The following is a 14821-nucleotide window of genomic DNA, read 5'->3' on the forward strand; positions in this document are numbered from 1 at the left end:
GAGAGAGAAAGTAAAAGCAGCTCACAGGTCTGCAGTTGAGGGAGTTGCCTGCGAGGTCAACTGCGGGAGCTTTGAGGAGACTCCAGCGCTGACCTTTACTGAAGCTGATGTAGGTCTTCACTTGTCTCCCCTCCTTCCTGTTGGCCAGTAGTATTCCACTAAAACCTGCTACCTAAACCAGCAAACACACATGCATGCAATTCACATGAATTACACAGATATTTAATGCCCCATTCATATGCCATTTATATCTAGGCATATTATATACATAATATAAACAGAACATAAACATTTCGAGAGGCATCTTCATAATTATTTTGCAATGTGGCTGTGTCCACAAAAAACAAAATGCACATTTCACAATTTTGACCAACTTAAGTCAGTGGGGCATTTTTAAGCATGATTTAACTAGCATGTGCATGTGTCAGTGATGAAAGGGATTCTTCTTTCTCAGCCAGACTGTGGATTGTTATGACGACCTTTTACCAGTTTGCACAAGTGAATTGGACTTGGACATGCCTATAAATGTGGAAAATTATTTCCACTTTACCCCGTGTAAGATCGGCAAAATAGGACCCTAAGTATAATTTCTCAGACAAGCCCGCCCTCAAGCCTGCTTTGGTTAGTCTGATCACCCCAACCTACTAACAAATACTTTAGGATAACGTGAACATCAAGATCAATCTCAGGTCAGGGATGTGTAATGCTATAATATTCCCTGCTATAAAAAGATGATTGATCCACCATGCACTGGAAGTCTCGCTGCTCTCGCTACACACTGAGCGGGAGCAGCGCAGAGCAAGCTGCTGTAGCAACACCGCCTGCGGCACTTCAGCTAAACCAGACCAAGCAAGGTGCATAAAAAGGACCACTTTTCTTTTTTTTAATATATCCTCAGTATTTTACATCCAGATCAGTTGGAACCGGCATAAACAGCAAATGTCAGTCCTGTGATTAACACTTCAGTAGATTCCCTTTACTCTTGTCTAGGATTCAGATGTCGGAATAACTGACCAAATGATGGTTATTTTAAAGCTATTACGTTACTCTGGATGTGTCTGCCATATGATCTAAATGTAAATGACCAGTGATTCACAGTGAATGGCTGCGTATTGTGGTTGGATTTCTTCTGGGTAATTCTTTTGATAATAAGCATTTACAAAATACTGTATGTTTTGTTTTGTTAGCCACTGTTTACATAGAATTATAATTCCAAATATCATAATACACAAATACAAATAAAATGCTAGATACACATTTTAAATCTGTGGTGCAATGAAATGAAGCGACGTACCTTATAAATGTCAACAACAAGGTTTCCAGCAGCACCACGGCCAGTTCTGAGGTGAGGCAGGGCAGGGCTGAAGTAAAGGCCTTTGTGGTCAGAGATGTACAGGCTGTAGGTATCATTTTCACTCCACTCCTGCACCGCGGCCATGACCTGACTCTCATCCGTACTAATGATGTGCATGTCCTGAACAGACATTGACACAGGCACAAACCTAATTTGTCAATCCTGATTGGCTGGCCACCCAATTAGTTTAAGCTCTGTGACACCTTCCATCTGCAATTCTATATTATTATTTATGTCATAACAAGGGGAATTGACAAAAATATCCTCTTTTCAATATATGCATAAATAATAATAGGTATGTTATGCATGGCCAGGTGAAAAAACTGTTAGAAAAACTGGACCAATTTAATATAATTAGGTATATCTTGTCTGTATCTTAGGCTAATTTAAAAACTAGCATTGGGACCAATGCAAGACATCATTTCCACAACATTTCTCTCAGTGTTAGACTGAAAACTCAAATAAATATTATTTTAGAAATCAGCACAGCAACAATCAGCATAGAGGAATAAACCAATTTCATTTTTATAAATTTTATGGTAGATTTTTTTCATTACCCAGCCCAAAAAGGACCACCGTTGAAGAATTACTCAAACTACAGCTCAGGGCACACAACCACAACACTATAGCGTGCACAATACTACAGCTGTGTGTTTGACTAAACACGCACACATAAAAGGACACTGTGCCCATCTCCTTGGTGTTCAAAAAAATAACAATGCCCACATCATACATCTTTCTCCACTCAACTCTCATCAGTCTACTGTCCCTTCTCATCACCTGATAGGACCAAGCTGTACTACAAAAACATCTTTCATTCTCTCTTCCCCAAATTGGCTCCCTGTCTGCCCCATGGGCGCTGTCTCTTTCATAAGACGGTGAAACAAATATAGGCCCCTGTAACAAGTATACAAACTAATAATAACAAGATGCACATATTTTTTACTTGCTAAATATACACGCATACTAAATTTCATTTGTTTTTGTGTCATCTAGAACATATTCACAATAAAAAAATAGCACAAGCAAAAGCTGGCCAACTTCTCAAACACCTCACTCATTTATTCGAGCAACAACATTTATTCAAGTCCTTGGGCACACGCACAGTCTGATCTGGCAACGCTTTTAGATAGAATGTTTGGCACTGCATAGCATATTCTAGGACGTGTTCTGCTTCCGTCAGTAACCTATACTAACTTGAGCTAAACAATTTGGCATGGTGTAATAATTTTGCATTGTTCATTTGGCAGCACTGTGGTGCAGTGGTTAGCCAAAGACAAGTGGTTCGGTCAGGTCCTAAGTTGACGCCAGTTGCTTGATAGGCTGATACTAATTTGGCCCAGATGGGCGTGTGAGTGAGTGTGTTTGTGTGTGCCGGTTCATGCTGCAGTTGTTCGCTGGGACAGGCTCCAACTTCCCTGTGACCCTGACCTGAATTATCCAGTTCAGAAAATGGATGGAATGGACTGTAAAGGGCGTACATCATCAAAAAATAACTCTGCAAAAAATATCCAGCCTTCCTCCTCTCACCTGGATGATAAGTATTTACACCTGGCTGAGAATCAAACCTCCTTCTGTGAAGATGCTGGCAAGATATTCTTTGCTACAAAGTCTTTCTCTAAACAGCTGTGACCCGAGAGTTGAAGTTTGTTCAGTCACTCCAAAGTTAAGTTGATAGCTATGAGAATTTTGTCATAAACTGTCATAAAGACATTCTTTAGATGATTCTTGATTCTGTAACTGATGCATTTGTGATGGTCATTCGTAAGCCATAGATTTTCACATCCATGTCTCTGCTACATCAGCTGGCCATTAAGTTTCCAGTTTAATTTAATCTTTACCTTTGCTTTGTTGGATAATAACCACTTGGCACTTGCCATCATGATGCTCTCCAGTTAATTAAAGGTAGAGTAAGGAGGACTGCCGTTCTGTTGGTGTCTCTGAGGTCAAAGGCAGTCCTCCAGCATTCTTGGAATTTGCAGCTTAAACTCTGCCAGACCCGTACAAAAAACAGATCTCATATCTCACTCTGTCATTGTGGGTCAAACTTGGTGTTTATTTCTAGATTTTTCTCTGAAAACATAATGGCACAAGCCTCACAGACAAAATGGAGATTGGGTTTTACTTTTAACACCATTTAATTAGAATTGATTTTCTGAAATCGATGGAATTTTGTTGGGACGGCTTGAGCTGAAATTTTGAAGGGCTAAAAGGTTCTCCACCTTATGTACTCACACACAGGGTATGTTCATTTGTTTGTTCTTGTTGCCATATATTTTTAATATGTCCATCTATGTGTGCTGATATACCAACCTTGGGCAGACAGTATTTGGGTAGTTGTATGCGTGTAAAAGCTTCTCTCTGATACGACACATAGTACTTTGCACGTCCAGATGTAGTCACCTGAAAAAAACATAATTATATGCATCTAAAATGAAAAGTTTATGTCTTTACCTAGAATAGTCAGGTCTAGGTTTCTTACAAGAAATGAATGACAGAACATATGTTTATATAAATGAAATGCATTATTTAATCTTTTTTAGACATCATAATCACTAGATAATATGTGCTACACTTTCTGTTTCCAGGTACAACCGAATGTTTCTCAAACCATTCAGATCATAAGGCTTGTACATCCTGTAGAGTTCCTCAGGAGTCACTTTTGGGCTCCCTATGTATTTTAGATGTAGTGTAAGACATATCACAGGTTCAAGCCCAACTTAATACCATTGTGTCCCTAAGAAAGACACTTAAGACACTCCAGAGGGACTGTCCCTGTAACTACTGATTGTAAGTCGCTCTGGATAAGGGTGCCTGATAAATGCCGCAAATGTAAATCTGAATGTACAGTGGGCACACCATAACTGAGGGTCAAACTGGTTGATAATCTAGTCGGTTGACTCCCACCTACTACCACCCTCAGCCAGCACTGCTTATGGGGCTGGTGTAGGGCTGGGCTCATTACGAGTCGGGCATTTCTGAACACTGTAATGGGGGGTTCAACCTAAATTGGCCCGCGTCTGCCACCTGGCCTGCTGTTCCCCACCACTCCGCTCAGCTGCATCAAAGACACACACCTATACCATCACATGCAGGGGCGCACACACATCAAAGACTTTCTGATTTTCTTTGTAGTACTAATCAATAAGCTCATTATTTGTTGTAGGGTTCAGTGGTTTTGCCTGGAGCAGTGAGTCATGAAAGGGCCTCATATTGACACTGCCGTATCCACGTGCGCCCACACACACACACACACACACACACATGCACACACCCTCTCTTTTTCACACACAATGTGTCTCACCAGCATATCCTTACTACATGTGCTTGCATTCTCCAGAAGAAAGAAGGAATGGAACAAGCAATGAAGGAAATGACAGTGTAGGACGGGGAGGAAATTAAGAGAGCAGAATTTAGAGAAAAGTTCACGTGAGATGGAAAATCAATAGGAGCTGAAGGAGAGGATAAACGTATTGAGCCGAACATTGCCTTTCTATCTTCCGCCCTCTATCTATATCTCAGTTTGTGCGTGAGAGATCAGTTGACCCCTTCAGAGAAGCGTGATTGTGCGAAGTGCACCTCATTAACAGCTGCACCAACGTTTACTTCTCGCTTTTTTTGCTCATCCTGTCAGAAACTGTTCAAGCTGACAGGTAAATTACCTTTACTGCCATGGATGGGAAATATATATTTTAACCTGCCCAACTTATTAAAACCTGGTGATCATTCTTTCCAGCGATCAAACCACAGCAGCATGAACATCTCTAATTCTTCAGTCTATGCTGAGACTATGAGAAAAAAGCAAAAGCACCTCAAAGAAGCTTATTGATTTTCCTAAGAAATAAGGAAAAATTCTTAAACAAAATGTGTCTGAACCAAAAGCATATGGATAACTTAGTCTGTTCTGTTATTGTGTCAAGTGTCTCAAACATATACTGTATATATACATATAAAGCCATATATATTAGCTTTACTGAGGAGCTTTTAGTTATAATGATACTACAAGCAATAGACAGACATTGTATTGTAATTGCCCCAAAATAGGGCTTCATGAAAGAAGATGAGCAAATATTTAAAGGCCCAGAGCAGAAAACCCTAATAAAGCAAGTGAACAAAAAACGTTCACAAATAAATACATTTTGAGGCTTCTCTGATGCTCTCTGTAGCTCAATATTAATGGCATGTAGAAAAATAAAAGAAACCATCAAATGTTCTTATTTAGTCACCATGGACACTGCAAACAGGAGTTAAATGATTATTTTTCCAACATTTTCGATATGCCTCAAGCATACATTTTTTTAAAAAGCAAGAAAATTGTTTAATCTAGATAAAATCTTAAATTCTTAGTTTATAATAGCCCGGTTTGAGAACACTGTGCAAGACAATAGAGCGGTTCAAACTTAATGGCTTTACACAGTTGCGTAAGACACACCTGAACAAACACATATTCATCTTGTACGACCAGAGATCCTTCATCAACACGCCCAGGGAATGGGTACTGCCTTGTGTCTGCACATCTTTGGGCCAGGCAGGTTATATATCTCACCACTGCAACACACACAAACACACGCTATAAACCCCATAAAAAGATGAAGTACAAACGCTCAAATCCTATTTAGAATCTGTAAGAACTTCATTTGCATGGAAATCAAATGCATATTTTATAAATGCATGTACACAAAATCATGGGTGACACCTACATCCACTTTCTGTATGAGCCTCCAGGTGAACAAGGTCAGATTCTCTGTCCAGCCCAGCCACTGACCTACACACACACAAAATGCACAGAGAGTCTGTGTAAGCGTGTGTACAGGTTGAAGAAAACCTAGCTGTGGTTAAGGATGGACATTAGTTTAAAATCTTAGACAAGAAAATGATCAGTTGTCATTGTGATACACTTGCCCATGCGACCTTCTGGTCATGAGGCTGCATCCTTGATCACTACCTCAATTCACACAAAAGTTACCATTCTGACTAGAGAGACGTGTATGTGTGCGTGTGTATAGCTAAGCTTCAGTCTTCCAGAGAACTGCAATTAATCAACATAGCAAACGGAGCGAGCCAGTGGAGGGGTGCCTGGTGAGGAGATGTGTGTGTATGGCAGTGAGTAAGTGTGTGCATGAAATGGAGAGCGAGAGCAGGTGAAACTGAGATAAACACAATGTTGAAAGCTCACGTGTTATTGAGTGTGTGTATGAGCTACGTGTGGGCGGGCTTGTAGGTGTAACTCGGCAGATAGGTCTGAAGTCACTCAACTCTAGATGACTCCAAAAATGCAGAAAAAACAAAAGGTGTAAACCTGACACTTCCTGATGATTGAGATCTCATTGTTTGGATCACCATCAGTCTAAAATTTCACTAGAACTGAATGCAAATGGAATAGTTTTGGTAGATAATTGAAAAGTCTAGATACATCTACTCTATGGAGACTGTGAAGTTAATGATGGAGGAATCTAACAAAAGTATGTTTGATGAATCAGATACTTCTTCTGCTTTGTACACTTTTGGCATGATAATTAATACAAGTGATGGAACACCCTAAAATTCATGTGCATATGCATATATAGACACATTATCTGAAAAAGAACAGCAGATTACATCATACCAGTAGAAACGGCTGGGAGAGACTGCCTCATGGACCAGATTCCAGTTTTTACCAAAGTCTCTGGAGTTGTACAGCTGCAAAACAATCAACATGTTTCATCCAACTGTATTGTCAGCAAATAATATTCAGCTCCAATATACACACACACACATACTATACATCAATAATCAGAAAACTGCCCAGATGATTAATAACAAACTTAGTACAACTCACATCTGCTAAAGCTAATTGTATTACTATACACATAAGGAAGCAACATTCGATGGAGCTGCATGATTCTGAGCAATAAAACGTGTTGTCAGGTGTACAAAGATGTATAGGTACATTGCATTTAGGTTTTTATTTGTCTTTTAGCAAACATATCATCATGAGTGTAATGTATACATATGGATTTTATCTTCATGGGTCCTAAATTTCTTCATTACAACAGTTCTCAAACTAAAAGCTAGAGGAAAAAAAACATTTTCAGAAAGATATACATTGGAAGCACTCCAGCTTGCCTGCATTTCTCAGCAAATACATTTAATTCATGTAACAACTACACAGGATCTGGACCTGTCAACAGGTCTTATTCCTGAGATTACATTGAAAAGCAGGGTTAGAAGTATTTTTCACAAGCCATTCACAAGTGAATCAAAAGCTTTAAAAAGGTATCTGTGTGCATGATTACTTTGTGGTCATGGCTGTATCCCAGCAGCCAGTCCTCTTGGGTTGGGTGAAACAGGAGACTCTGGATGATGAAGCTGACACTGAACTTCTGGAAGGAGCTTCCTTCATCTGAACTCACCACCACACTGCTCTCGACATCAGGGTCAGTCAGGATCAGGAACTGGTGATAAGAGGAAGCTTTCTACCATCACACATGTCAATCATCTGATAATTAGACTAATTTAGTCCAGAGATGAAGGGCCTCTGTTGGGGAACCAGTCAATACTGGAAGAAATGGGAGGTTTGAGTACCTTTTTCTTATTGGATGGGCAGACGTACAGGTAGCTGAGCACAGTCCTGTATCCCACCTTGTCGTTCAGCTTCTGATAGGTACTGCCCAGGTCCACTGACCTGAGAACAGCACAGGTAAATTATGATGCATGGTGGCTTCCCTCCACTGTAAATCTATTCTGCACTATATAGGCTGCTGAAAAATGTATACCTATTATTGCAAATACATGCAAATGCAAGTAAAAAGTTGTAAAACTTCTTATTTTTACACCTACCTGTGTATATAATAATAATGAGTTCTACGTAATGCAACATATGCAAATAAGTATGAAAAAAACAGATAAAAAGAATAAACCAAAAATTGAGAAAATTATGCTTACATTTAACAGAGATATGTTCTGAACACATGAGGTAGAGTGTGTTTATGTCAGTTCAGAGTGGAAAGTCCCTCAGTGTTCGGGTGTCTAATGGATGGACAATTACAACAATACGAACTAAAAAGCTCAACGATAACGAAGGATGAGGCAGAAAGGAATACAGAACTAGACTCAGTCAAAGACCAAAAGAAAACAGTTTTTCTTTCCATGATTAAAATGCTTTCAACTGCGAAAAATGCTATTTCAGTGTATAATACAATCTTCCTTATAATAATATTCCTCATTAATTAATCATTTTATTTTATTAGCTGTTTTTCTAATTTCCTTTGTTTAATACTAATCTGTCTTTATGAAATTCTGATTATAGACTTTGAATGCTGTTGAATTTGCCATTTTGCCAGTTTTGGTGTCTTTCTTTTTTGTATTGGGTCCTTTGTATTTCAGGAAAAACTTTTTTAATATTATATTTCCTTTTGTTGTTTTTTTTTTTTTTTTTGGGGGGGGGGGGGGGGGGGGGGGGGGGGGGGGGGGGGGGGGGGGGGGGGGGGGGGGGGGGTTAATTTACATTGACAGATTATTTCTATAATATCAATGGTTCTCTATTCAGCTGCCCAAATTAGACTCAGGTGCCTGTTATAGCAAAAAAGAAAAACTGCTCCCTTGCCGCGAATAAACCGCGGCTGGTGTAAAACGCAGCTGGCTGAGGTGGCAGTCGTCGGGAACATGACCCTAAATAAATAAATAAATGCAGAGTGTCTGCTTTGTGTTAAACCCTAATGGCAAACGGCATCCCATTTCCACGCGTGGGAACCTTCCATTTCCGCTTCATGCTTGGGAGGTAAAAAACTGTCAATGCCTGGGTGTGCGCCGCAAATTTTATTAGAGCATCTGCAGCGAAGTACCGGCGAAGCTTCCTCGTTTCGTTGGAACCGGCACATTTTCTTCAGACGTTGGGTGGCAAATCTCACTAAACAGAATAGGGAATGCTCTGTTTTAATGTATAATATTTTGTTAAGTCAGAAAAAGGCCCTTGCGCTGCTGAAGGTGAAGATGACAAAAAACGCCATCATGTGAGTCAGTGCTGGGATCTGGTTTCTCTTTTTGCCAATGAGGTTTTTGCCTTCTGACAAACGCATTCTTTCTCTCTAACCATAAATATGTATTATCCCAGGTGGAATTGCCAGCTTCTATCAGATTCACAATGTGTGGAATACACCCATGCCTACAGTAATTGCAACTTCAGCTCTTGTCTTTCACTGCCACTTCTCTCCATCCGGTTCAGAACTTCAGCAGTAGTCAGCATAACCCTCAGGGTTCTGTGGGAAGTGAAGCCGTTTTGCCCGGGAATCACTGCAATTCTGTGCCATCGGGTTAATTTGGAGTGAATTGTAGTTTCAAAATGGTGTTTTCATAATACAATATTTACCAATGATACAATACGTAATATAAATTAACATGAAGCAGGTCATAGCCATAAACTTACAGCATGCAACCATAAAGTCTTAAAGTCCAAAGCAACAGAAGCATTTTTAATAGGTTGAATGGAATTCTATCAACAGGAGTATGAGTATGAGGTTACAGTAGATAATATTTTTAAAAAGAATTCAATATTTCACAGAATTTGATACAAGATCTATCCATGCAAAGGCACATCTTACATTTGACGTCAAGGGCTCTATTCTTTAACTTGCACTAAGCACAGCACTATGCTGTTCCGTCTATTTATTTTAGTAAATCGTAAGGATGTCTTTAACTTTACACTAACAAACTCCACACTTAGCACCAGTGTAAAATGAATGCCCCACACCACTCAGGCCCTGAGCATCGTAGGTGTCCTTGCTTTTTAACAGTATTGCATGTCTGGCTTTAAGGGATCCCAAGGAGAGGTCATGGCATTGGATCAATGACAGTCCCAAGCTCCCCAGAAAAACCCAAAAGGAGTGAATTTCAACCCAAACCCGGGTTGTCTGCAAGAGTCATCTAAATATTTTAACAGGCCACCGTTATCTTCGCCGTGCGAGAAAAAATGAGCTTGCAAACACTCATCAGTTCACCGGGACCCACTGAGTCACAAAGTCTTTGTATTAGCAGAGAATATTTCCTCTCTGCTGGAACGCTACACTTGCTCACGGTGGGATTTGGCATTCAGTTCCCCATAAAGCCGCTTTACAGTTATTTCGTTATAAGTCAAACTCTAGCATAAAATATGTACATATTCACCAAATAATTGTTGGGGAACTGACTCACTGGTCCTTTGAAACTAATTGGACCGACAGAAAAGAAAAGGGGGAGGAAGGACAACTGTCAAAGTTTTAACTCCAGCGGTTCTGACTGATTGGTGGTTTGGGGTCGCCGCCTGTCCTGAGCTCGGTTTATGGACATCTTTTTAACAAGTCCGATTCCAGCCAGACTGTGACACGTCCACAGCGAAGACAAGCTGAGGATTAATCTCTTTTTCAGAGAGAGCATGGCAGTAGGTTTGAGATTGCAAAAGGAATAACAATATTTGGTTTTTAATCACTTCAGACACCATTTTCAAACTGGTGCTAAGGACAGTGCTAAGAGTGGGCCTGGTTCACAAGTGAAAAGTCAAAGGAGTAAACAAACAAACAAATAAATAGACAAACAATAAATAAATAGCACAATAAATAAACACAAGCACAAATATTACACAACACATGTATGACACTTGGACAAACGTTCTTTCTTCTTTTATCTATTTAGCTACGTAAATCCTAAGAGTTTATTTGACTTTATACTGATGAACAAGCCTAACATTGACGGCTCTCACAGATGCGATTGCATTATGTGAAATGCACAAATAATGCATATGCACAAATGAATTATTCTGTCTCTTTCTTGTTTTATCTATTTTCATTAAATAACTGTAGTATAAAGGTAAATTCATGAGGTAAATGAGGCTATTTGTCTATCTCCAATTTCCAAAACGCCAAAATAAAAGCCAAACCTTTTTTTTTCCAGATTAAGCAATATATCTACAAATGAGTAATTCAAAACATTTTTTTACATTTAAGCTTTGGACATTAAATATATCTACCCCCCACACCCCTTGCTAGTCATGTTGAAGTGAAAGTGAAGTGACTGTCATTGTGAAACACAATGTCCTCTGCATTTAACCATCACCCTTGGTGAGCAGTGGCCAGCCATGACAGGCACACAGGAGCAGTGTGGCACCTCGGTGGCACCTTGGCGGTTCGGAATTCGAACAGACAACCTTTCGATTACGGGTCCGCTTCCTTACCCGCTAGGACGCCACAGCCGGTAATGTGGCTGAAGGTAACATCCCTGGTTATTAACAGGTAAGGCAGTAAGCAGAACAGCAAATGCTGTTAATCCCCAGTCTGTGCCAGCTACTCAATATATTTTTTCTTGTTTCTGCAAAATGAATTGGGCGTCTAATTAAGCTCAACCTGTGCTGAAATACACATGTGAGTGCAATAAAATTTGTTGCCGCAGGATTTAGCAGTAACCAATTTCTGAAAATGCAACATAATTGCGGAGACAAGGACCTGAATTACAATTTATTTTACTATTAATCACACAGTCCTGACAGTGACAAAATAAGATGAGGCAGCCATAGAACTGAACAGGGAGCAAATGAAACAAATCTACTTGCTTTTTAAAAATAACAATAAAGTCAATAAGACTGCAACATGGGACCTGGGAGACATTGACTGTAATTACAGGTAGCCCATGTCTTCCTCTGGTGTTAAAGGTGTTAAAAAAGAACAACAACTTATTCTTGAGTCGGGGCAGAGGAGTGCCGGGGCTGGGAAGCTGGTTGGACGTTGATGAAGTGCAGTGTCTGACTCCGGCAGCTCCTTTGTCTTAACTGTCGTTTTCCCTCCCCACCGCCAGGAGACCCAGCCATAAATCATTCATGCAGTTATTACACACATCGCTTCTTTCCCCCAGATTTAAATTCAAACCTCCGTAATAAGACCCCCCCCCCAACCACCAGCACCACCACCGCGCCCCTTCCCCGCTGTTCCCGCTCTGCTTCTGCTCCGGTCTGAGTCAGGAACAATAATGACTTTTTCCCCACCAAACACAGGCAGGCTGGGACAGACAGCCCGAGCGGCGGCCGGCTCCACCTTAAGCACCCGCCATCTTCCATGGGACTCAAAAAAAAAACGTATTATCGTTGGGGAAAATACTGGAATGAAGTATTCAGAATCCTTCGAGAGCCTATGAAATATTCAGTATTTTTGATGGGGTGTCTGGGTGAATCTTTATTTTATTCTCCCCACTACGTGACGCCGGGTTCTGAGGCTAAAGTAAAGAAGAAACTAATTGAAAGGAACTAAACGAAGAAAGCTGTTAAACTGAGTACAATATATGTCGCGGCCCTTTGACAATCTCTCTTTTTCGTCTGAGCACAGTAGGGGTGTCTGTGTGCTTTATGGGCCCTGAAGTTGTTTTCCTTGGTTTCGGCGAGATTGAATTTCTGTCTTTGGGACGGCTCCAGTTTAATGAGTTTGTAGCTCTTTGTTAGCGCAGCCAAAACTCCCTCTTCTCATTGACAACTTGCCCTAATGCTCGATCTATTCACACAACTCTTTCATATGCACTTTTCTTTTCAGAAAATAAGAATAGATGCCTAGTGAAGTCAAGCAAATGTCGTCTGGAGAAGAAAGCTGCTCTTAAACAGACGTCATTGTTGAATGCGAGCACCAGATTATGGCCGCATGTCTGTCTTTCAACTCGATGCTCTCACACTGTAGGTTGAGACTCATCCTGGTCCATTCAGACTGTTCATAAAACCAAGAGCAGTCACAGAAAATCCTATTGTTTGGAGTGTTTTGAGGTTTTATGACAATGGACATGGCATCAAAGTCAAGGACAAGAAGAATTGAACACTGTATATTTGAGAAATTACATTCAAGTTTCTTTACTTTTTAATAGCTTTTTTGACAAATCACAAGTGTTTTCAACTCTTAACCCAAGAAAATTGCAACTCCCCTGTAATCAAGAATCAAATCATGCAGCCCTGCATTGGACCCATGGCTGACACCATCAGCTGAGCCAGAAATGCTCTCATCAGTTCAAAAGAAGAAATATTAAAATATTCATCATGTGCCCCACAAGCCATCCACACACGTGGCCATGCCGGCTTGGCCTACCTCCAGAGTGAGCTCTCGGTCACCGTTCCCAGGTTGAAGTCATACAGTTTGGTAAGAATCAGGATCACCTGAAAGAAGAGAGGATTTCGTATCTTGCAAGATGTAACTGACATTTCAGTAGTGAGAGTATAAACCCTGGCCTTGTCACTGGTCAGTTCATACAATACAATTATTCCCAATCTGGTCTTTGGGAGGTAAAAGGTTAAATGATACATAGTATAAATAACGACAGAAAAACATTTAAATCTGTTACGTCAGTATGTAATTCCACTCTCCGTGTACCTGCCATTATGCCCAGTATTGAACAAACTACTGATTAAACTGAACTGCTGGTTTTCAGAGAAGGCAATTTCATGTAAATATTTTAAATATTATGTAGCAATGACAGTCTTCCACTGTCAAAGCTGCATTAAATACACAGCAAGTGAGGACATTAGTTGTACCACGTGCTTGCTACGGCTGCACATATACTAAAATTGGATCGATACAGAGTAGATTAGCATGGCCCCTGCGAAAGGATGACACGCAAATCCGTGAAGCGTTCCATATTTTTACGGGGCAGTGGTGGCCTAGTGGTTAAGGAAACGGATCAGAAGGCTGCCGGTTCGAATCCAGATCCGCCAAGGTGCCACTGAGGTGCCACTGAGCAAAGCACCGTCCCACACACTGCTCCCCGGGCGCCTGTCATGGCTGCCCACTGTTCACTGATGGTGATGGGTTAAACGCAGAGGACAAATTTCACTGTGTGCACCGTGTGCTGTGCTGCTGTGTATCACATGTGAAAATCACTTCACTTTTTTTTTTTTTTTTAAAGAAGACAAATTCTAGGGATTTGTCAGCCTACAAAGTTTGTTACTGGTTACAGGCAGCCATGACCGGACCGTCATCCCAGCAATTTTTAAAAAAATATTAGATTTAGTTCTTGTCCTAATGCCGCAGAGTGAGGCTAAGGTGAGAGTTACATCCACCCCCCTTCTCCTCTGTGACACGGGGTACCAGCCAAATGCAAGCCAACCTGGTGAAGTGCAAACGCTGCAAATGCGGATCATCATGTGCTCATTATCCCATAATGCTACTTTCGATTTATCACGGCGAAATGGCTGAGGAGAGGGAGCGAATCGCGCACACCCACACTTATTAACCCCTTTCCAATCACAGCGAGTCGCCGCGCCAGAAATAGCGGCAGCGAAGCTGAAGGACAATGGTGCAGCCCAGCTTCATTCCAAACCACCGCGACCCCCATTGACCTGGAGTTTATTTGCAAAACACTTCTGCTCCGCACTCCCGGCGTCTTCGTTACAGGTTAATTAACCAATCAAGAGTTTAAAAAACACAATTAGCATATCAAAATGCGCCTTGTCTAAGGGACCGTGACCGAAGTCAGAATTAATTTCGGGTAGTT

The 14821-nt window shown here is 40.8% G+C and overlaps 1 protein-coding gene and 1 non-coding gene across 2 annotated transcripts in view; one reads left to right on the forward strand and one right to left on the reverse strand.

Moving 5' to 3' along the window:
• sorcs3b (sortilin related VPS10 domain containing receptor 3b) overlaps nt 1-14821 on the reverse strand; it is a 74995-nt gene that overhangs the window by 42148 nt on the left and 18026 nt on the right. The window contains exons 2-10 of the mRNA XM_028964955.1: nt 13420-13487; nt 7919-8018; nt 7630-7788; nt 6960-7033; nt 6055-6119; nt 5787-5902; nt 3668-3757; nt 1295-1474; nt 26-172 (exon numbers count right to left, since the gene is read on the reverse strand). Of these exons, the coding sequence (XP_028820788.1) occupies nt 26-172; nt 1295-1474; nt 3668-3757; nt 5787-5902; nt 6055-6119; nt 6960-7033; nt 7630-7788; nt 7919-8018; nt 13420-13487 (999 nt within the window). The remainder of the gene's footprint in view (nt 1-25; nt 173-1294; nt 1475-3667; nt 3758-5786; nt 5903-6054; nt 6120-6959; nt 7034-7629; nt 7789-7918; nt 8019-13419; nt 13488-14821) is intronic.
• LOC114785008 (U6 spliceosomal RNA) lies at nt 13866-13972 on the forward strand. Its single transcript, XR_003748991.1, has one exon. It is a non-coding gene; the product is annotated as a U6 spliceosomal RNA (small nuclear RNA).

This window comes from Denticeps clupeoides, chromosome 2, assembly GCF_900700375.1.
Source record: "Denticeps clupeoides chromosome 2, fDenClu1.1, whole genome shotgun sequence".
In the NCBI taxonomy this organism is placed as follows: Eukaryota; Metazoa; Chordata; class Actinopteri; order Clupeiformes; family Denticipitidae; genus Denticeps; species Denticeps clupeoides.